Source organism: Pelodiscus sinensis, chromosome 2 (genome assembly GCF_049634645.1).
Source record: "Pelodiscus sinensis isolate JC-2024 chromosome 2, ASM4963464v1, whole genome shotgun sequence".
NCBI lineage: Eukaryota > Metazoa > Chordata > Testudines > Trionychidae > Pelodiscus > Pelodiscus sinensis.
This window is the reverse complement of record NC_134712.1, coordinates 223,313,628-223,337,774: the sequence shown is the minus strand read 5'-3', so window position 1 is coordinate 223,337,774 and position 24,147 is coordinate 223,313,628. Positions and strand designations below refer to the sequence as shown.

The 24,147-nt window shown below is 45.7% G+C and overlaps 1 protein-coding gene across 1 annotated transcript in view; it reads left to right on the top strand.

Annotated features, from left to right (window-relative positions):
- The first annotated feature begins 1,222 nt into the window (after positions 1-1,222).
- The window catches only part of PIP4K2A (phosphatidylinositol-5-phosphate 4-kinase type 2 alpha), a 208,592-nt gene continuing 185,667 nt past the window's right edge, over positions 1,223-24,147 (top strand). Inside the window, exon 1 of the mRNA XM_075922509.1 lies at positions 1,223-1,519. Coding sequence (XP_075778624.1) covers positions 1,379-1,519 — 141 coding nt within the window. The 5' untranslated portion in view covers positions 1,223-1,378. The remainder of the gene's footprint in view (positions 1,520-24,147) is intronic.

Here is a 24,147-nt window from a genome sequence, read left to right as displayed (position 1 = left end):
ATTAAAAAGCACATTAATGGTCACCAGTCCTTTTTTTATAACAAAAAAAAAAAAAAAAGGTGCTGGTACTCCAGGGGAAAAGTTGTTGAGCTCTGACTGGAGGTGCAGGTACTGCATCTGGAGGTTCCGGTACTGTGTACTGGGCAATACCATCACAAAAAACAACACTGATGGTCAGCCATGTTAATGTGCTGTGCTTGACTGTGCTCTGGCCCTGAAGATTTGGATGCTGTTAAGAACTGTGTAGTGTTGGTGGTGTACATTTAACACTGCTTTTTAAATAAACATTAATTATGCAGTGCTTGCTGTACATTTGTAATTATTGTAGTTTCACTGAAACTATGAATAATGGGGTGCTTACTGTTCATTTACACAATTAAAGAAAAGTTCATTTTCTTGAACTTCTCCATTCTGTGGTACTGTGTATACTTAACAACTACTAGGTGGTTTAAATACTGTTGTATATTCTGCAGTATGTGTGGTGAACTAATACATTTTAATTATTAAAAAAAAATAGAATTGGCAGTACCAAAAAACTCTCCAAAAACAACCAACCAAACCCCACACACCACAGTTAAACAAACCCAAACCAATGTGTATATGAAAAAGGACACTATCATACAAACATTCTAACCCATTAACTGAATTGGCGCTTTAAAATGAGAAAGGAAATGGACAGAAATATTGGCTGCCATGCCTATAGGCAGGCACCACTTTTACTCCACACACACTCCAGCGGGGAGAGGCAGAGGTAAGGATGCGCAGGAGTCTGTGGACAATGTTGGGGGACGTAGGAGCTGCCACCAGGGATTTCTGCAGAGACTGCAAAGGCGGCGAGTCCGCGGTTGTTGGATCTGCAGGTCAAATAGAGTCGGCGTCAGCTGTGCTCGCGGACAAGTCCCATTAAGTCCTGGTGCATCGTCCCACCCCTGCTCCGACTCAGGCAGGCGGTGGCGGGGCGTCGTATGGAGCCAACGGCCCCACTCCGCCCAGGCCCTGGCTCCCCCTTTTATTAAGGGCTCCCCCCTTAGCCCGACGTTACCGCTTCACGGAGCCGAGACTGAGGGCAGAGTGAAGGCGACGGCTTCATCGCGGCCAGTGCGCATGTTCGGCTCCTTCACGCACGCGCCCTGGCAACGAGCGAGCCGAATCTGACGCTGCCCCTGAGCCTTCCCGCCTGGGGGCGGGGCGGGCTGACGCAGAGCGCGGCAGGCGGAGGAAGCCCCGGGGAGGAGGCGGGGCAGGCTTAGCGAGCGGCGCAGGCGGCCAGGCCAGGATGCGCCTGGCATCCCGCGGCAGGCAGCCCGCCACCCCCGTGCAGCGCCAGCCGCCTCTCCCGGGCCCGGGGCGCTGAGCCGCCCCTCCCCTCGGCTGCGCCATGGCGGCCCCCGGCAACATCGTGTCCGTCATGGCGAGCAAGACCAAGACCAAGAAGAAGCACTTCGTGGCGCAAAAAGTGAAGCTGTTCCGGGCCAGCGACCCGCTGCTCAGCGTCCTCATGTGGGGGGTCAACCACTCGGTAAGCGCGGGGCTGCCCGGCCCGCCGGCACCTGGGCGGGGGCGCCTGGCGGGTCCACGCGTGACGCGGCGCCGCGGGTGACAGCGGGTGTGGGGCGCCCGGTGCCGGGCTGGCGGGGGGCTCCGGGCGATGGAGCTGCCCGGCCGCCCGCTCCAGCGGCCGCAGCTGCCGTGACCCGCCGTGGCGCAGGGCAGCGCGGTGGCGGGATCGGCGGCTGCCTTGGCCGCAGCTGCTGGGGACGGATGCGGCTCGCTGAGCCCGGGTGAGTGTCAGGCAGCAGCGGCTGCTGTAAAGGGGAGGGAGGCTCGCTAGACGCAGCCAATGGAGCCTCCCTCCCCTGCCTCGAAAGCTTGGCTATTAGAGTGTGAGCCAGCGCGCGAGCTGGGGAAGTCGGGGAAGCGGCGCTGGCTTGCCGAGCTGCTCTGCCCTGCCTCTGAATCGGCGATAGCGGCGCGTGGAGCGGAACCCGTGCGGCGCTAATCTGATTATAAGGAGGAGGAAAGCCGAGACATGATCACTGCGTCTGGGCAGAGCCATAAAAGTTTGCATGTCTGCGAGCGTATTGTTCCTGATATGCCCTGGTGCTGCAGCGGGTGGGTGGGAGGAAAGTATTTCCCTTCTTATGGCTTTGAGCTCTTCTGTGGCTGGGTGTGTATGTGTGTTATGTACACGTCGCTCCTTCCCACCCCTCCCCCGCTGTGTAACTGTGAAAACGTGAGACAACTGCCTGCATTAAATATTTCTCTAGAGAAGGAAAGATGACTGCACAGCTGATCTTGCATGGTGTAGCTTGTGTCCTATTGATCAGTGATGCAATTGATTAAGCAGTAGTCAAAATACATAATAGAGGTGTCTCTTAAGTCGCAACACATTTCTGTATGATTTGGGCCATTCTGTTTTCCTGACAAGATCTGTTGTTAAGAAGTGGCTATGCTTAATGTACTGTAGTAATAAAAAGCAAATATAAGCTTTTAAGTGCTTGGGTTCTGGTACCTCAAAAACAATTCAAGAAAATGTTTCTGGTTTTTGTTGAGTTTGGGGAGTTTTTGTGTGTGCTGTTTGGATATTTTACCATTGCAAACAGCAACATTTGCCTAGTGTTGTATCACTCTTCAAGAGATATACTGTTGTAACTACATACTGTCAAGGAATTTAAGTAGCCAGATTCACAGTTTTCATGTGAGTTTAAAATTGAGAGCCTAATAATGAAGGTGTAACTGGCATGGGGCATTATGTGACTCAGGAAACAGCTTTGCATCTTTAAATAGCTAATGCAGAAGGCTAATGATGTTGAGTCTAAAGATCACCTAAATCCAGACGTTGGGGAGTAAAGTCAAAAGCTTTTTGGTCTCTTACGTTACAGCTTTTTATCGGTAGTTCTAGATCTATACTTTCAAACATGATACTTTCTGTTAATGAAGTTGCACACAATTGATATGTAAGTATTCTTACAACTAGCTAAAAGGAGATAGGGTTTAAAGTCACTGGATTAAAGCAGAAATTTTAATACAACGTTAATGATACCTTACTATCAAAAATCACACTCCCTTGGCTGTAACACCCTAACAACCCAACCTTTCCTGTCCTGCTTTTTTTTGGTAAATATATATTTTTTAAAAGTCAGTAACCTCATCCAGGTCTCATAGTTCTCAGTCAACAATCTAATAATTAGATAATACACCAGTTAACAGACTTGACAACTTGATGAATTTTTAAAGAAAATCTGTAGGTTCAGATTTCTTTACAATGGTGGGTAAGCATCAATATCTCCATGGATACAGATAAAGTAACTCACAGAAGCTGTTTGACTTGCTTAAGATAACACAGGAAATTGGTGGCAGAACTCAAAACAGATTGCAGATCTCCTTAGGGACTGTTGTATTTGCTGGCATCCTGTATACTGGACAGGTACGGTTTGTCACTATTACTAGTCCTAACAGAAAAGATCAAAATGTCTCTCCCACCTCCACTCTAATGTTAAAGTAAGTAGCAAATAAAACAACTTCACATATAAAACACATCAGATGTGATTACAAAGCGGTTTAAATCATGTTTCCTTCAAGTTTAAAACTTTCACATATCTGTTAGAGAAATATAGTAAACTCTTAAGTACAAATAACTTGTGGGTTAGTAAATATTGCTAGTCTCCTTTCTCTTACCCCACTCTTTTTCTTAATTTTTTTCATACCTCTTAAAATTCTTTCCATCTCATTTGTCCATGGTCCTTTTGCTGATTCCCATTCATGATGTGTCATTTTTCTTCCTAAGGTGCAAACATGGGGAGGGGAGGGGGTTGAATCCTGTCTCATCCGCAGTCCTGTCAGGTTCTTCACATTGTGTCTTGTCTCTTCTACTGCTCCCCACTGCCAAATAACTTGAACATTTTAAGATGTGTAGTAGGGGAAATTCTGTGAGTTCCCGTGCTGGCTGTGTCCTTTGTTTGATGTGCTCTGAAGAGATGGAAAAGCAGAGGAGCTGTCAATTGGCTAGATACAAAAGTGAGGTGGTGTGTAGGAAACTCTGCCTCTCTAATGATGAGAAGCAAATCTCTGTGAAATTATAGAACATGTAAGACAAATCTGGTATGTATGATATATATGGGGGGGGGGGAGAGATTATATGAAATGCAGAAAACACGTTTTCTTCAGTTGTGAACATTATTTTTCTGTGTATGAGGCATTCTAGACAAGAGGATACAGTGGAATATACAACTCCTTGCCCTTTAAGCTGAAAATACACTAAATACTTGATGAGGGCTCAAGTGAAATATTCAGTGTATTAGCAGTAAACTTATACTTCTCAGATTAAATTGACTATTTTAACTGTGATTCTTTGTTGAAAGGAAGTGCTTCTGAGCATGTACACATGATGTACAATTCTTCCCATGATTTGGTCACAAAAAGATAAACTTAAAAAAATTATCATGAATTAAGGATGTTGAGGCAAATAATTGGCTAATTGTGTAGTCGATACTAAGGATGTAAGCGACTAGTCGACTAGTGACTATCTGATAAGCAAAAACTCAATCAGAGGCAGTGGGGGGAGCAGGAACTAGTGCTGGGAGAAGCCAGCTTAAAAGCTGGTTCCCTCCAGCACCTTCTCCATGGGGGGCAGGAGAAGCAGGAGGGTAGAGGGGACCAGGAATGATCCAGGAATCAGTTGATTCCCGGCTTGTGCCCAGTCCCAGGTGCTGTGCCTCTGCTTTTTAAATGTATTAAGAGCCTGAAATGCGGGGGGGGGGGGGGGGGGGGGGGGAGAGAGAGGACCCAGTGTGAGCCAGAACAGCTGATTCCCAACTTGCCCTGGGTCCCTCCTGCTGTGCACCAGCCTTTTAAATGTATTAATACAGGAGAGCTGGTGGGAAAGAAAAGGTCCATGCTAGATGGGACCCCCTGCCCTGAGCCCCTTCTCAACCGTATGCTTCACTCTTGTGTCCCCTCCCTCCCCCCACACCCAACACTAAAAATTCCCTGCTGTGAAGGACCCAGGCAATGCCGGGTAAGTCTGCTAATATAAAAATATTTAAAAGTGTGTGATTTCCATAGTGATAGTAATGAGACTAATTGACCAGACATAGAATAAATTACATTTGGTAGAGGAAATAAGACTGACAGTAAGTGTTGGCAGTCTGGTTTAGAACTGCTTTCTAATACTGTGTACATCAACAAACAAGGGAAGGAATAATGCCAGATTGTGAGATTCTGCAAGTCAGAAAGTATAATAGAAGATGAAATAAAGGAGAGAATATGTGAAACAGTCACTTCATCCTGTATTAGAGATTTAAATGAGACAGGTAAAAACTGAAAAGGGAAGGAAGTTGACCGTGTGGAGCATATTGAATGAATTTAGTTTCAGTAAGGGCAATGAAATGGGGGAAGGTGGGGTTAATAAGAGTTTTGAAATAACTGCTTGTGCATAGTGATGTGTTTTAATTATTAACAAGGCTCAAAGTGCCTTACTAAGGTATAGTTGTGAATTTCCATTCCTGGGGAGGGGTAAGGGAGAAACTGAGAAGGATTTCTGTCCCGTCCCGTCCCGTCCCCCCCCCCCCCGGATCTGTGCTTGCTTTTTTTTTTTTTTTGGTCTTCTGTCATTCTGAACTAATAAAACTACAATATATTCTGAAAATCTCCCAGTGCTAGAAACATCAAGATTGAAACTGAATATGCGAATGAAAATTGATTTAAAGTAAAGAGACACAGTTTGAGAACACTTACGTTCTAGCACCTAATAGAAAACAAAGTTCTGTAAGTGTCTAGAAGCCTAGTGGGGAAGTATAGGTAGTTGTTGGTAACTGGAGAAATAAGCAGAGCTAGTTGGAGATATGAATGGCTAAGGAGTGGGAACTTCTGGAATATGGACAAACGTCACCTGATTTTCTTTTACATTTTTATTTTTTTAAGTTGGCTAACATCTATTTTGGTCTTTATAGGTGAATTCATTAGGTGGCTCTTCCATTTTAATCTCACAGTAAAAATGAAAATTGCTGCTCAATATTGCTAATGCCTGACTAGGGACTGAATTAGACTCAACATGCCTGTATATGAAGGATGTGATGGGAAACTAGCAATTGAATACATTGAAATAAAGTAAACAAGTTTTTCTAAAGTTAATGTAAACATTGTTCAGAATAATCAGCAAAAAAGAGAAAACATTTTGCTCAGTCAAAATTATGATTTGTTTAGATTATTGCAGATTAAATATGCTATTGAATGAAACTTTGTCTATTGAAGTAGAAGAGTAGACTAGGAAGTTTGATTCTCCAGATGAGAGATGTTTTGATGTCATAATCATGGTAGTCTTTATTATAACGTAAGTCTCTGCTTCCTGTTCTCCAGCAGTTCTCTACCTGTGCATTTTTAAGAGTAATCTTATCATTTGGAGGTGGACACTTGAAAATGGTAATGATGACTTTGGTTATGATATTAAAACAAATAGGGCTCTAGCTTTGACCCAGGAGAGGTGAAAGGCCAAGGTGATTATATTCCATCTTCCCCCAGGACTGCTGGGGGTTGGTTTGGTTCCGGTATGAAGTGAGAACAACCCTGGGTTTACAGTAACTTATGCTGGTGGCTAGTATATGCTAGGAGGTTGTTTTGCCAGCTGTGATGTGGTATGGTAGAGCCTGGTAGCACTTAGGGATGTCAACGAGTAGTTGGCTAGATGATTAACCGGTAAGTCTAGGCTTATCAGTTAATTTCGTTGACTACTTGCATTTCCCTCCCCTTGCTGCCTTGTAGCAGGAGATGGTGCTAGGGAGAACTGACTTAAAAGCTGGTTCACCCCAGTACTGTCTCCATGATGCTGCCTCCCACCCCTCCCTCCCATGCTGCTGCCTCTATTAGAGGCAGCAGCAGACCATGGGGAGAGCAGGGAGGCTGGTGTGAAACAGCCTTTCTGTAGTGATCCTGGGCCCGCCACAGGCACATGCTGCTCTGTGGTAGCAGCCTCTGTCTGTAGGGGCTCTGAACTTCCCAATGACAGAGGTTCCTCCACAGCATGCAGAACAGCTCCTCTGCTTGGGGGGCTTAGACCCCCCCCATAGAGAGGGGGCTGCTGCCACCCCTTGCTACTGCCTCTGTATCAGAGGCAGTAGTGCATGATGGCAGGCAGCCAATCCATGAGGGAAGCTGGTTTTTAAACTGGCTCCCCTAATGAATCGGCTCCCCTTCCACTTGGCTCTGCTGCCTCTGATACTGTGGTTACATGACTAGTCAGTTACCCAGTATCTAACATCCCTAGTAGCTCTCCCGGGTACATCTCAACTGGGTATCCTACTTTTGTCTGCTGTCTTGATTGGACCATCCAAGTTCTCCAATATTGCAATCTGCAGGTTTCTTTTCAGATATAAAGCTCAGGATTTTCTAATAATTCCTTTGCACCACTTGGCACATAGGCAGTATGCCATGGTCATGTTACTTAATGTTAAGTTCTTTATTTTGGTTTAATGTATGCCTTATTTTGAGTAAATAGACTTATCGTGTGTCTTGCACTTTGTTTCATAACATTTCTTTCCTCCCCTGTTAGGTTTCTAGGCATTAGGAGAATAATATTATTAGGTATCTACAATACAGGCAGTCCCCGAGTTACGCGGATCCGACTTATGTCGGATCCGCAGTTATGAACGGGGATTTTCGCGCCCCGGAGGACTGGAGCCGCGGGACGCCTGGTCCCGCCGCCCGCCTCTTCTGGGGCGAGAAAAGCTGCTCCCCGTCTCCCTGGTCTGCTGGGGGAGCCAGGAGACCAGGGAGACGGGGAGCAAAGCGGTGGAGGACCCGGGCCAGACCCGCGGCACTTCCAGCTGATCCGGAAGCGGCCGCGGGTCTGGCCCCGGGTCCTCCGCCGCTTTGCTCAGCGTCTCCCTGGTCTGCTGAGCAAAGCCGCGGAGGACCCGGCCGGACCCGCGGCGCTTCCAACTGATCTGGAAGCGGCCGCGGGTCCAGCCCCGGGTCCTCCGCCGCTTTGCTCAGCGTCTCCCTGGTCTGCTGGGCGGGGGACGCAGCTAGTGCCCCCCCCCCAGCAGACCAGGGAGACGTGGAGCAAAGCCCTGGGGCCTGTGGTAGAGCAGGTGGGGCACTGCCGGTTGGTCCTGCAGCACCGCTCCTTGGCGCTACTGGACCAACCCGGCAGCACCCCAGCTGCTCTGCCCCAGGAGTCCCCAAGTCAGCCGCTGCTGAAACTGACCAGGGGCTGACTACAGGAAGCCCGAGGCAGAGTTGCTCTGCCCCGGGCTTCCTGGAATCAGCTGCTGATCAGTTTCAGCAGCAGCTGACTTGGGGACGCCTGGGGTTCTTAAGTTGAATCTGTATGTAAGTCGGAACTGGTGTCCAGATTCAGCCGCTGTTGAAACTGATCCGTTTCAGCAGCGGCTGAATCTGGATGCCAGTTCCGACTTACATACAGATTCAACTTAAGAACAAACCTACAGTCCCTATCTTGTACGTAACCCGGGGACTGCCTGTATCAGGAAGGATGATGGGAAGATTGAGGAAAATACCAAAACTCAGTTGCAGTCTTTATTCAAAGACTGCTGGGGTTTTAAAGGACTCATCTACACATAGAAGCAACACTTTCTATTCAATTCCAAACAAGCTACAGGAGCTGGCTGTGTGATTAGCAATAAAGCTGCATGGTTCACCCTGTTTCTAACCATTTCATTTCTTGAGCTGATTCCTTTAGATCCAGTCTTGAGTAGAGACCCTTCTTCCCCTTTTTCTTATTTTTAAAGTAATAATGAAGACTGCTTAACATCTGATGATTTAAATCTTCAGCATTTTGTCTTGTTGCTTCTGCTGTCTGCACCACAGAAGTATCTGTTCAGAGGAGGGAGGGGCCAGGCATATCAATTGTACCAGCAATTGCATAGTTACTATTTGTGGCAGCAATGAATGCTGTTATTGCAGTTGTCAAAATAGTAGCTTTCTCAAAAGAAGGAAGTAGCAAGACTAGAAGCTAAAAAAATTCGGAAGTGAATTAAAAATATATTAATGATAGACTTTAATAAAGTCTATAGTATTTTTTAAAGAAGCAGATCTTAGAAGACCTTGGGATAAAACTCTTTCCAAAGGGAGGTAGGAGGATATAAAACATGGTTGATAACACCAGCAGGTGTAGGTAATAGAATAGTTAATAAACAATTAGAATGATATAAAAAAAGTTAACCAGGTGTAACCCACACACCTAAGGCTACGTCTACACTGGCCAGAATTTCCGGAAAAGGGATGCAAATCAGGTAAGTCAGGATAGGGAAATCCGCGGGGGATTTAAATATCCCCCGCAGATTTAAATAAACATGTTCGCCGCTTTTTTTCCGGCTTGGGGAAAAGCCGGAAAAAAAGCGTCTAGACTGGCGCGATCCTCCGGAATAAAGCCCTTTTCCGGAGGATCTCTTATTCCTTTTCAAAGTAGGAATAAGAGATCCTCCGGAAAAGGGCTTTATTCCGGAGGATCGTGCCAGTCTAGGCGCTTTTTTTCCGGCTTTTCCCCAAGCCGGAAAAAAAGCGGCGAACATGTTTATTTAAATCCGCGGGGGATATTTAAATCCCCTGCGGATTTCCCTATCCTGACTTACCTGATTTGCATCCCTTTTCCGGAAATTGTGGCCAGTGTAGACGTAGCCCTAGTGTAGTTCATTGTCCTATGCAGTGGCACCTGGACCACAGAAACAGATAAGAACAAGAGACCTCTCCAGTAGGGGCTAGAGCCAGCTGGCTTTTAGCTGGAAGGGTAGAGGCTCCTATATTAAGCTCAGAGGTCCCAGGTTCAAATCTGCCTGGTGGCTGTTACAGAGGCCTCATACCCAGATACACTAAATCCTACAATTCTGAAGAAAATAGCCAAGGAAACAGGAGAAAAGCCTTTACTGGAAACCTAGTGCACTATGCTTTGAGTGCCACAGGAGATTTGTAGAGTGTTTAATTTGCCTCTTATCTCCTGGAGAACATTAGAAAAATACAGATCTGGAAACTTAACTTTTTCTGTGTGAAAGGTATTAAAAACTCCTGAAGGAATAGGGACAGGATTACTAATTCAATAAAGGATTGCCAACATGAGTTAACAAAAGGGGGACCATGCATATATTATTTTCTTGTTGCAAAATTTTGTGAGGTAGTAATCTCTTCTAAAGTCAAAATACATAGAATTATAGAATACTAGACCTGGAGGGGACTTTGAGAAATCATCAAGTCCAGTCCCCTGCCCTCACAGCAGCACCAAGCACAATCTAGATAAGGGGTGGGCAAAATCAGGCCCAGGGCCCGAATCCAGCCCATCCAGCATTTTTCTCTGCCTGCCCAGCTCATTAGCAGAGCATGCATACTTAGTCACCAGCATGTGGTCAGTGGCTCCACCCCCCCACACCCCCTTGCTCCATCCTGCAGCAAAGCTGCTTCCAGGATTCTCCTGCTAACTGCGCAGAGCTGGGGGAAAGCTGGAGGAGATGAGGGGAATGCTCCCCTGCACCTCATCTCTGCAAAAAGGGAGAGAAACAATCAGTGAAGCTGCTCCCCTCTGAAGTGTGGTTAATGAGTCAGAGTGTAGAGAGGAGCAGGAGGAAGACAGATCATTTCTTCTATCAGAAACTTAGCCAGCACACACACACACACTCTGCATCCCTGTCTCTCACACCCCAGTCTGTGCCACACTCACATAGTAACTGTCACACACACTCAATCTGTGACACAGTCTGTCTCACACAGTGTCTCTTTCACGTCTCTGTGTAGCCCCCAGTTTCACCCCTTCTGCCTGAGGTCCTGCATTTTCTGGGGAGCCAGGAGCTGACCCATGACCACATATCAAAATTTGTGAAGTGGCCATTCTGCAAAAATTATTGCCCACCCTTGGATTAGATGATCAAACAGTCTCTTCTGGCCTTACAGTCTGCAGATCTCTGCAAGCTGCATGTGGCACTGAGCAGCCACTGATGGTTTCCATGTGCAGCCTGCTTGATTCCAGAACTAACATTGAGTGAGTGGGTGTGACACAGGCGGAGCAGCTCAAACATGCAAAGGTGCTGGTCACATGTGCTGTTGGTGAAGGCCTTGCCCCTTATGCTGAGGTCCAGGCTCTCACAGGGAGGTGGGACAGCATGCTACGTGCACGCTCCCCCCTCCCAACCATTGGAAGGAGAGGGAGCAGGCTGGCGCATGCTTACTACGGTCCGGGGGGCTGAGGGCACACAGGATGGCCCAGGCCTAGAGGAGGCATGCTGCCTGGCCCAGCCTCATCTCTCCAGCCCCAGAGCATGGGGGAAGGAGGAGAGTGTGCTGTGCAGCGTGGCTCAGCCCAGCCCAGCCCTGCAGAGGGTGGAGGGCACATGGCATGGCCCCAGCTTCCCCAGCCCTGGAGCAGTGGGAGGGCAGCAACACTCCACCCCCCAGAATGCCTACAGCAGGTGTTGTGGGGGCGGAGCGTGGGTGGTGCTATGCCTGGTGGTTTGGGAAAGCAAAGCCTTCCCCCACTGAACATACCAGATGTCCATGGCTGGCCAGAAGCTGGCACTAGCCCAGCAGGGCAGACATGGGTGTGGTCGTGACATCACAAGGCCTTTTGCAGAGCCTCAGCTTACTGGTTAAAGGATGTTTGTGAGGTCACCGCCTCCGGAGTATGCATGACAGTGGCCAGGTAGGACAGGCTGTAGGGCAGGGGCAATCTCAGAGACCCTTTTGGCTTTGCTGTAGGGATTCAGTCTCCTTGAGGTCTGCCCTTGAGGACTGAAAGAGGATTCAGGATTACGAACATGAGCATGAGCAGGAGCCTCTTTGGAGTACAGGCAGTCCCCGAGTTACGCGGATCCGACTTATGTCGGATCCGCAGTTACGAATGGGGCTTTTCTCGCCCCGGAGGACTGGAGCGGCGGGACGCCCAGATGCGCTGCAGTCCCGCCGCCCCCGTCCTCCAGGGCGAGAAAAGCTGCTCCACGTCTCCCTGGTCTGCTGGGGGGGGAACCCCCCCCCAGCAGACCAGGGAGACAGGGAGCAAAGCCGCGGAGCACGCCCGCCACCCGTGTCTCCCTGGTCTGCTGGGGGGGGGGGTGCAGCTAGTGTCCCTCCTCCCTCTCCCCCCCCAGCAGACCAGGCTTTTCTTGCCTACGCCTGGGGTAGAGCAGCTGGGGCGCTGCCGGGTCCCCTACTGTACCAACTCGGCAGCACCCCAGCTGCTCTGCCCCAGGCATCCTGATTCAGCTGCTGCTGGTCAGTTTCAGCAGTGGCTGAATCAGGACGCCTGGGGCAGAGCAGCTGGGGTGCTGCTGGGTTGCTCCAGTAGCACCGCGGAGAGGCCGCGCTACTGTACCAACCCAGCAGCACCTGAGCTGCTCTGCCCCAGGCGTCCCCAAGTCAGCCGCTGCTGAAACTGACCAGGGGCTGACTACAGGAAGCCCGAGGCAGAGTTGCTCTGCCCCGGGCTTCCTGGAATCAGCTGCTGATCAGTTTCAGCAGCAGCTGACTTGGGGACGCCTGGGTTTCTTAAGTTGAATCCGTGTGTAAGTTAGAACTGGTGTCCAGATTCAGCTGCTGTTGAAACTGATCAGTTTCAGCAGTGGCTGACGCCAGTTCCGACTTACATACAGATTCAACTTAAGAACAAACCTACAGTCCCTATCTTGTACGTAACCCAGGGACTGCCTATATTCTCCTTTCCCAGAACTAATTGAACTGGAAGACAGGTGTCCCTGTAGAGAAGGTAAAGAGCCTGTGAGAGGCTTGGTGCTAATGTAGCCTGGTGGTCATGGTGCTGGTCAAATGCAAGGCACTAAGTTAAACTGGGAGAATTATTTTCCCACTTAGACCTTTGTCCCCTATCACTGGAAACATTGGAATTTCTGTTTTGTTTCCCTTTTCCTGAGAATCTCTCTGCTGTTTGGATGAGCTGAGGGGATGAGCAGTGACAGGGAAGAGACTCAAAACTTGTTCTTTTGAAGACCCAGCAAATGAGCCAGAACCAGTTGTTTGCCTGGGAAATTGTTCTGCTTCTCTGCATTGGTTGGCTCTAAGTAGTTCCTGATTCTCTGTCAGCGGGCTGTAACAATCCTTTGCTACCTGCCCCATGTCTAGGAAGGTTGGGGATCTGTGAGGATGTGTGAGAGTGTTGCTGGCAGCAGTGTATAATATGAATATAATAATGTTGTAGAATCATTACAAATGATGTGGTGTGCAATGGAGCCCCATTCTTCCAACCTTCTATTGTGCAGCTTTCCACATTAACCCAGGAACTAGCGCACAGGGTCAAAAGCAGGCGATTCCTCCTGTGGCTACCAAACAGCACTGCAGACTCACACTTTCCTATTCTCCTGATTATCTGAATTTCTGATGCTATGAACTGGCCCTGGTCCCAGTTCGATGTGACAGACGGGGTTCTGCTGTGTAATAGTGGGAAAAGTCAATTTTATTGGTGTTTTATTATGTTTAAATCATTAAGAGGAGCAACTCCTTAACTCAGGGACAGTCAAGATATGGCCCTCCAAGCCTTTCAGTCTGGCCTGTGGCCATCCTGCTGGAACCCTCAGGGAGGGAGCAGCCCCAGGGCTCAGAGCAACTGCTCCATTGCCCCTCTGTGAGGGGATTGGGGAAGAGGAAACCTTTGTGTACTCTTCCCTGTCACAATCTCTCAGCTCCCATTTGCAAGAACTAGCCAGTGGGAGCTGAGAGATTGCGTTGGGGGTATGGGCAGTGCATGTAGATTCCCCACAGCTGTGCAGCACAGAGAGGCACATGGAACAACCACTCCGAGGCTGCGGTAAGTAGGGAGCCTGGCACGGCATCCCATTGGGCTGCTGGCCAGAAGCCACCTAGGTTAAACGCCTTCTGGCCAGAGCCTGCCTCTGGCACCCCATCTCCTCCCACACCCCAACTCCCTGCCCCAGGTCACCACCCAATACCTCTCTACCCCTCATTCCCAGATCACAACTCCCTCCCAGGTCCCACGCGCCCTTCTGTATCCCTTCCCCAGTCCAGAATCCTCTCCTGCACCCATATCCCCTCCTGGACCCTGCACCCCAATCCCCTGCTCTAGGTAGTAACCCCTTTTTTTCACCCAAACTCTCTCACACCTCATACCTTCTCCTGCACACCAGTACCCTACCCTGAACTCCTTTCTACATCCACCTCTGTCCTAGGCCCCACATTTTCTCCATAGAAAAGTGTGGCCCTTGACCACTTACCAAAACCTTGAAGTGTCCTCCCATCAAAAATTAATGCCCACCCCGATCTAGCAGGGCAGTAATTCCATTCAACTGGTCATAGAACACAACCAAAACTTTCAGAAATGTTACATGTTTGCAGTTTCTGCCTACTGTAGTGATACCATCAAATGCTTTACTTTTACATCTTTGACCTCCCAAGATACAGGGAAAATGCTATTTATAAGAGCAGCTTCTCCACATCAATCCTTTGGAATTGAGAACTGTCTAAAATCCTTTTATATCAACTGTCAGGAGGTACACATTTCTCATTTCCCTGTGCAGAAGCACTAAACCTCTGGAAGCCAGTGCTTAGCTAATACATAGTCATCTCCGCTTCTTACTGCACATATATTCAGAATATAGTAGCAGGCAACCTCAGAAAACAATTTTTTTTCTTGAATTGTGTAGGAACTGAAATTGTGTCCTTTATAAAATATTCTTAGCTCAAGGATGGTCCCAAAGGTTGATCTGTTTGCCACATCAGCTAACGTAGAAATGTATTGGTTATTGCTACAGTGGTGATCCCTAATTCATAGGAGATTCATTCCTTGTCTCATGGTTGAAAAAATGTCTCTATGCGTATCTCACCAATGCTATTTCTGTTAAAGATTCACAAGATTGAGCCAGAGTCATGCTGACTGGGTGAGATGTATGCATAATGGATTATATCAACTTTCTAGGAAGAAACATACTTCTTAGTTTTTGGTTTTATATTACTTTTATTCAAACCAAATGAATTTGTCTGAACATTAAATATTTGACAGGAGCATTTTGCATATCTATCGTACAAGAGCATAAATTGCTATGTTCTACTAGAGACCTTATTTTTCAAAAATAAATTAGTGATATTACAATCAAATCTTACTTATGACATTTAAAACCTGCTGACAACTGTGTGGAATTGAGTGATCTAAGAAGTGAGGTAACGTTGCCTTTTAAAGTCTTTCCTTGTTTAAAAATAAAAATTGGTGACTAATAATCCAGTAACATAATTACAACAAATTAGAAGAAGTGATGGAATATGTATTGTAAACATCTCTTAAAATAAATATCACAACTAGTAACAAGACGTTTTCAGGTAAGGATGTAGAATATAGTTTTTGTGTCCTAAATGAAAATAACTTGAAAAATCTTTGAAACATTTTGGTTTATTCAAGATAATTAATTGGTTAACTATATGTAGCTATAGAGTTTGCAACAAAATCATTTAGTTGTGTACTGTAGTATTTTAAGGTTTGAGATAGGGTTTAGTTTTCAGTGACCTGGTCTTGTCATTGGTTCAACCTTGCATTAAATTCTCTAATAAGTCACATCACTATCCATGTACTGTTGTTGAAAGAATGTGTACTGATGCTGTCATTTTGTTATCTAAACCTCAGTACTCCATTGATTGTATTCTGAGTATGAAGAAATTCTCTAATTTGATTCATTAGTGCATTAACCTCCTCAGTCTTATTTTTATGATTGGTTTTGACAGGTACTTACATGTGCCTAAATAAGATAGGCTGAGTCTTTATTAAGGAAGATTCATTACAATGTTGAACTTCCTAAACAGGAGCCTACTTATGTATAGCAAAATACCCTTTTTGATAGTTCAGTCATCTGACAGTATCTTTGTAGCACTATTTGGGATGTGAGAGTGACAATATTTATGCACTAGACCTTTGACAGTTTTGAGACATCTGTAGTAGGCTAACTTTTGTTGTAAACAGGAAGTTTTTGAAAGAAAAAAAGCTTAACTTTTTTGAGTGAGGGTCAAATGCTGTTGGAACTCTGCGTGAGTTCCATGCAGTGTCTCAGACAAATTCCTAATCACTATTGACTAGGATTATGCCATAAGATGTTTGTATTGCATGTACTTAAAACAAAAATAATTAAGATTGCTCATGTAGGGTTTTGTTACTCCTGAGAAAATTTAAAGTTCCATGCAGAGTTGCAGAAATAGGCTGCAGTGGTATTGACTGAAAGTAGGGGCTATTGGATCTGTTAGAACCTGGTTTGCAGAAAGAAGACACTGCTCTGAGGCGTGAGCTGGAGGGTTCCTAGCATATCCCAAAGGCAGAAGTTGGCATGCAGGAAATTCGGTGCAGCTGGGCTCTGAGCGGGGGGGAGGAGATGCTGGTATCTGGTCCCCTGACTGGGCAGAGCACAGCTGGGCTCTCAGAGCACACTGCAGCTGGATTCTAGAAGGGTTGGTATAAAGGTTCCAGTCCTGCCCATGCCCCATGTGTAAGGCTATGATTTTTTTCATGGAGATCACAGAAATCGTGGACACTATAACTTCTAGCAGGTTCCAAGAATTCAGCCCTGCCGTCTGGGAGCTGCAGGGTCTCCCCCACTGAAGCCACAGCTGCCTGTGAAGACTGAAGCAAAGAATTCATTTAGTTTCTCTGCAATGACCTTATTGTCTTTGAATGCTCCATTAGCATCTTGATCATTCAGTGGTCCCAGTTGTTTAGCAGGCTTTCTGCTTCTGATGTACTTAAAACTTTTTGCTATTACTTTTTGAGTTTTTGGCTAGGTGTTCTTCAGACTCCCTTTTGGCTTTTCTTAGTGCAGGTTTTATTGTAATATCTGGAAATTAAGCATCCGGAAAACTGTAGAAACTGGCAAATTTCTGACTCCAGGAAAAGCAAAACAAACAAAAAAGGCAACTGGTCATTTAAGTGCCAGACTGCTCCTCAGACGAGCGTGTAGCATGTACCTGGGGGAGGGACAAATGGTAGCCGGAAGCAAGCCGGAAGAATCTTGGCTCCCTCCCGCAGCTCCTGGCACCCCCAGCAGGCCAGCTCCCCTGTGTCTCCCACCCCCACCATCTCTGCCTTCCACCCCCTGGCTTCCACCCCCCCCAGCAGGCCACATCCTGGCCCCCACCAGCTTCCACGCTGCCTCCCCATAGCCCCCACATGGTTCCTGCTCCCCTCCTCTTCCCCTCTGCCCCCCCGATAATCAGAATTTACTGGCATGTCCTAATCCCCTGGGCATGCTAGATAACACAGGTTTTACTGTATATTTTTCTCTTAATTTGACAGAGTTGATGTTCCTTTCTATTTTCCTCACTAGGATTTAACTTCCACTTTTTAAACAATGCCTTTTTATCACTCACAGCTTTTACTTGGTTGTTAAGCTATAGTGGCACTTTGTTGGTTCTCTTACTGTGTTTTTTTTAATTTGGGATATACATATAAGTTGGACCTCTATTATGGTGTCTTTGAAAAGTTTCCATGCAGCTTGCAGAGATTTTACTTTTGCCACTGTACCTTTTAATTTCTGTTTAACTAACCTCATTTTTGTGTAGTTTCCCTTTCTGAAATGAAATGCCACAGTGTTGGGCCTGCTGTGGTGTTTTTCCCACTACAGGGATGTTAAATTTTATAACATTATTTCCAAGTGATCCACTTATATTTACCTCTTTGACGAGATCCTGTGCTCCACTTAGAACTAAATCAAGAATTGTTTCTCCCCTTGTGGGTTCCAGAACCAGCTGCTCCAAGAAGCAGTCACTTAGGGCATCGAGACATTTTATCTCTGCATCCTGAGGTGATGTGTACCCAGTTCTTATTTGCACATGTACTCCATCTTCAAAGTGAAATGAAACCTTCATGTACGTGCAATTTCTAGGCTACATTTTTGTTTCCATTGTATTGCCCTCAAAAGACACATTCGAGAAACGCCCCACGCATGAATAACTACAGCAGAAAAGTGATACTGTATATGGTGATGAAACTGAGAGTAGAATGTTATTTACCCTCGGTAGAACTTCTGTTACAGGATATTGAAAGCATAAGACTAACAAGACTCACAAAGATTGGACTATAATATAGTCCAGTGGTTTAATGCAGGATTGTGAGTTGATGTGTTTTATTCCCAGTTCCACTTCTTAACCTCTGTGTCTCCATTTCTTTATCTGTAAAATGAAATGATGAAAAACACTATAGAAATGTTTGGTGGTACTGGTAATGTTCATGCATAAAATTAGTCTCCTATATTGCCAAGGATAAACTTAAAAGTTGTTTTCATGCTTTAGGGAATATGATCAGCTGTGTTGACAAAGAAACTCTACATTTAGGGGCACTCTAGGAGCTTCACACTTTTTTTTTTTCTGAAGTATTGTGTACAGTAATGGTTGGATACCTAGCTTAATGGGCTTTTCGTCTGTTTTGGTAATTTATGTGCTTGTATTCCTGCTGTTGTGTTAGTTCCATCTCCCTTTCCATTTCTTGTAGATAATAAAATCCATTCTCTCTGGGAGTGATATTACTACTTCAATTTACTGTATATTTTGTTGAGATATGTAAAAGAATGGATTATACAGGCAGTCCCCGGGTTACATGGATCCGACTTACATCGGATCCCTACTTACAAACGGGGTGAGGCAACCCCGCACTAGCTGCTTCCCCCCAGCAGACCAGGGAGACGCGAAGCTAGTGCCCCTCCCCCCCCAACAGACCAGGGAGACGCGGAGCAGCTTTTCTCAGCAGACACCTCAGCTTGAGAATAAAGGACTGAGGGAAGTGAGGTGTGGGAGAATAAAACTGAGCTCTGGAGAAATGTTTGGCTAGAGTTTTCCCTACAATATGTACCATTTCCGACTTACATACAAATTCAACTTAAGAACAAACCTACAGTCCCTATCTTGTACGTAACCCAGGGACTGCCTGTAATTTTAATTTTCTGCTCTTAAGCTTTTAGCTGAAGAGAATGGGTAAATTTTAAAATTATAAAAGGTGATCTTTTGATCAGAGTAGTATACTCTTTAATATAGCAATGAATCCAGAGCTACCACTTGTTCCATTTGCAGCCTAATGGAAAGAATGTGACGCTTAAGTGAAATAAAGCTGTTACTGTGTGTGGTCAGAGATGGACACCATGTAATCTCTTTATGGTATCTAACACACACTTAAACTGCTTTTGATGTTTTTACTTTTGTGTGCAATGACAGCCTTAGTGGTGCTTCTAATCTAATCTCTGGGTTACACGACATTCAAGCATTAGAAAATGGGAAATAAGTAATGTGTACTAGATTGCCTAGAATATTACATTAAGGCTTTCTGCTCAATGTACTCAGTTTTTGTTCACACTGAAGACTTGTTCAATTTCCTGGATTTAGATAATATATTAATACTAGGGGGTAGTGCCCCCTGCTTGCTATGTTCATCAACACCCCTCTCTGGGGGGTAGGCAGCCCTGGCTCCCTACGGCTGCTGGGGAGGGCCAGGATGAGGTATGGCAGCCCTGGCTCTCTCCGCCACCCCTCGTCCCTGAGGCCAGGCTAGCCCCAGCTTGCCTGGCCAGGGGCTTGGGCTGGGCTGAGGCTGGCCCAGTTTTCTCCCTCTGACTTCCAGGGAGGGTGTGATACTGAGGACACCCTGGCCCTGGCTCTTCCGCCCCCCTGCTTCTGGCCACTGGGGAGACTCCAAGGCTGCCATGGCCTTTCCCCTCTGCCCTCCTCTTTGCCTCCTCCCCCATGCAGCTGCTGGAGAGGAGGTCTGAGGCCTTGCCATGCTGGGCCCAGCTCTTCCCAACCCCTCTAGCTCCCGACCCTTCTATTCTCCCGGGAAGGGAGGGTGGTGGCTCCCACCCCAACTCCCAGCACCAGGGAGCACTGGGGAGTCTGCATGGCTGCTGCTCTGTCCCTGAAGCACCGTAATGACCAGGGAGGCTGCATGGCATCTGCCTCGTCCCCCCTTCAGCATCAGAAAAACTGCGTGGCCCCCAGCACTGGGAAGGGAGGAGGCCGGGTGGCTGAGCGAGAGGTGTTGCAGGATGCAGAGTGACGTGATGTCACTCTGTCATCCCGCAGGACAAGTTTTCTTTACACACACACACACACACACACACACACACACACACACACACACACACACACACACACGAAAACGTCAGAAAAATGCAGGTTTATACTGACTTTTTTTTTCAATTCAAGTTTTCCTGTAAATCGTGCTTTAATTTGTAGTCCATAGACTGACAGATTTGCAATAAAAATATGATTTTTCCCATGAATACTTCATTTCATTTGGTTTCTTGCAAGGAAGCTGAATTGGAAACGGTGTAGGGTTACTTTTGCAGATGATCTTGTGTATTCCTTCCAAACATGTTATACTGTTGTACAAGATTCCTTGTTCTGGGGTATGTGCATGTGTGTATTTGGATAAATCCACAAGCGGTATAGAAACTTTGGGGTTATAAACTGTTGGAGTGTGTGACGACGTGTTGGGGTTCCTCCGATCCTACATCCCTGTAGCAGCAAGAACAGACTCCGCCAGCCAGTAGAATAGAGAGGGTTTATTGCTTCTCCTGGATACAGCACAGCATAGACGTGATGTGTCTACAGGAGTCTGGGCCAGAATGCCTCAGACCCCTTGAGATGGGGTCTGTGGGCCCCTAGATTCCAGCCCCCTCCTTAGACTGATTCCAGCTCCAGACTGCCCCTTCCCCCAACACTCACTTCCTAGTTACCTCACTGCCCTCAACCGGTCAGACCGGTTGGGTCTTAGGCAGCCCACCTGCTGGGCAATGCTCCAGACACCAGCCAGTAGTGGTCACCCACAGCCCAAGCATAGCGACCAGCAAGGTACTGACATTACATCACAGAGTGCAACTCAGATTGTGTTTTTCACCAATATATGCTTGACTCAGTACATTAATCTGGCTTGTAGTGAGCTACATCAAAGGTGTAGATGGCACAGCAGTACAATGGCTCCAGTTCTCAGAGTGGTGAAGAGAAATTCTTCCTCTCTCCAAACCCTCTTCTTTACAGTCTCATGGGGATCCACACAATCCTACCTCTTTCGATATCTACAAGACCACTGGGGGAAAGAAATAGATGCATCAGGTTGAGCTGCTAACAGTATGCAAACACTCAATTATGTATCTCACACCTTTGGTGCAACTAATGTTAGTTCTTGGATGAAGAACATCTGGATCCTGATGAACACAAACAAGATTGAAGTGATGCTTTGAAGAAGTACTTGAGAGATTGACTTCACCTTTGGTTGAACATGGACAGCTCCCATTTGTCCATGTGATTTTTATCCATGAAATCTTCTGCCCAAATAAATAACTTCATACAACTACTGTAGTTCAGTCCGTTTATTGTGAAAGTGCAACTTACATGTGTATTTTTTTTATTCCATAAGAACTACACTCAAAACCAAAACAATGCAAAACTTTATAACTGACATGTCCACTTATTCCCACTTCTTGTTCAGCCAATCTCTAAGACATATAAGTTTGTTTACATTTGTGGGAGATATTGCTGCCCACTTCTTATTTACAATGTCTCCAGCAAGTGAGAACAGGAGTATGCATGGCACGTTTGTAGCTGGCATTGCAAGATATTTACATGCCAGATATGAACATTTGTAAGCCACTTCATGCTTCAGCCACCATTCCAGAGGATGTGTGTCCATGCTGATGACTCTTATTAAAAATGCATTAATTAAATTTGTGATTGAACTCCTGTAGGAGAACTGTATGTCTCCTGCTCTGTTTAACATTCTGCCATTTATTTCATGTTATAGCAGTCTTGGATGATGACTCGACATGTTTATTTTATAAACACTTTTTCCGCAGGTTTGACAGGTAACAATGTGAGGTTTTGAAAGCTACCAAACTTGACCTATGATTTAAGAATCTGAAGTTCCTTCCGAAGTCTGAGATGAGGTATCTTTCACCTCTAGCTCGCTAGGCAGCTTTAACCCCTTCTTTCTGGTAGGGATGTTAAAATGAGTTTATTCAGGTAAATGTGTAACCGCTGAAAATTTCAGTGACACACGTTTACATGAGTGAGGGAGGTGGCTCCTCAGGAGCCAGTGCTGCAGTGGGCAGTGTGTAATCATGAATGGTAACTTATGAGCCCACTGCAGTTTGCTGTTCCCAGCCAATGGGAGCTGCAGACAGTGGCACAAGCCAGGCCACCACTTTCCGCAATTCCCATTGGCTGGAAACAATGAATTGTGGCCAGTGGGAGCAGTGAGTGGGTATTATACATATTTACTTGCAGGTAAATAAAGAATCTGGCAGCCTTCCAGAGCTAAACCCGGTGAACCAACTACATCTGAGCCAGGAGCTGCTTATTGCTCTGTACTAACGTCTTTATGCAACCAATTTTCACATTGACCTGTCTGCCTTATCCTGTCCTTGCTCTATTTCTAAATGAATCTTAAATGTATCTTCAGCATTTCAAACTCAAATCTTTCCAAAAGTAAACATTTCTGTGACTGAAGTCAGGTTTTTGTGGACAGACTCTTTTGGGTCCTCTGTCTCTTGCTAAATTATTTTTTGTCTGTCTCAAGGCTTTCTCCAGGGAGGATTGATTTTTTTTTTTTTTTTTTAATTTTCAATCAAAGCAATTTAAATAAGATTTTAATTATTTAAATAATGCGGGAAACCTTTATTTAAATCATTGATTTTTAATGTGTTTTACATTTACACTAGAATTTGTTTTCTTAGAGGTTGATTCTCATTGGTTAGTTACCATTAAAACATGTTGATATGCAAACACAGCACTGAAAAACCACCATATTAAGTTACTTATCTGACTTCAATGTTAGTGAGGTTATTTTGTATCCTGTGCCTGAGTAGATGTAAAAATGTGCCACAGCAGCTTTGACAGTATTTAATGGAGTTTTTGTAGTTGGTTAGGCTTCTCCTTCCCTCTAGTGCAAGACACCTCTGTGACCTAAAAATTGTTGAGAAATTCTTTATTTTTACTGCTTCAGTTTGATCATGCTAAAGTTAAAGTGAGGGTGTGATTTTTTTCATATTATATGTATTTTATTAAAGGAAATAATGGACTAACCACTCAGTTTAGCATTACCTTAGTTTAGTAGATCCTGTGAAATATGAAACAGCCTTTATTAATATAAGCATTAAATATGCACTTGATTTTCAAGAAATTAAACATGAAGAAGAGTTTTGGCAGGTAAACATTAAATCATAATGTACTGATTGTATACCATCAATTTCATACCAAATTTGTATTAAGTGTGTGTAGTAAGGCAGAGGGTGGGGGGGAGGGGGAGGAGAAAAGGATGTAGCAGTACTTACAGTTTTAAAATAAAATCTAGGCTGTGTTTCAGTGTTTCCTTTACTCTAAGATATGTTCTGAGTTTGAGTGAGAGGTAAAGAATGGTGGAGACTGAGGGGAAATATTGTCTCCTTGTAAATATGGTACTCCAATCTAATGACCACTAGAGATGTGAACGACTAGTTGACTATCCAAGAAGCAAATGCTTATTGGATAGTCGACAGACTAGTCAACTGGTTGCTTCCCTCCACCATGCTAACTCTATCAGAAAGAGGCAGCGAAGGGAGTGGTGGTGGGTGCTTCAAAGCAACAGCGCCATGTGGAGCCTGGGGCCAGACCCCAGGTTCCACATGGCGCTGTGGCTTTGAAATGCTACATGCAGCTCCTAGCTGGCCTGGGCTGCATGGAGCATCTCAAAGTAGCAATGTCGCGTGGAGCCCTCTTTATCGACTAATCGAATAGTCGATGCAAATTGCATTGACTATTAGAATAGCCAAATATTTTATATCATTAATGACCAATCCTCTTGGGTGCTGAATGCCTTCAATTCCCATGAAAGCCTTAGAAAAGGTGCTAAGCTTTTTTTCTTCTATGTCTTCAGCACATTAAATAAGTTAATGAAACTATAGTCAAAGATATTGCCCATTGTCAAGGGAAGCTAGAGCCTTGGAAAATGAGAGCTCTGACATGTTGTCTTGCTCACTGTGCAGTGCATCACGAAATGCAAATAAAGCCAAGCAAGACCTGCAACCAGTGAATCTCGAGAGATTCTTTGTGGTGTCATGTAGCATGGCTAAATGGGACAGGAAAGGAAGGATCTTATTGAACACTTGTAAGGAAACCAAGTAGGGCTGTCAATTGACCTGCGTTAATACCTGCGATTAATGCAGGACAGGATTAATGTGTTAAAAAAATTAA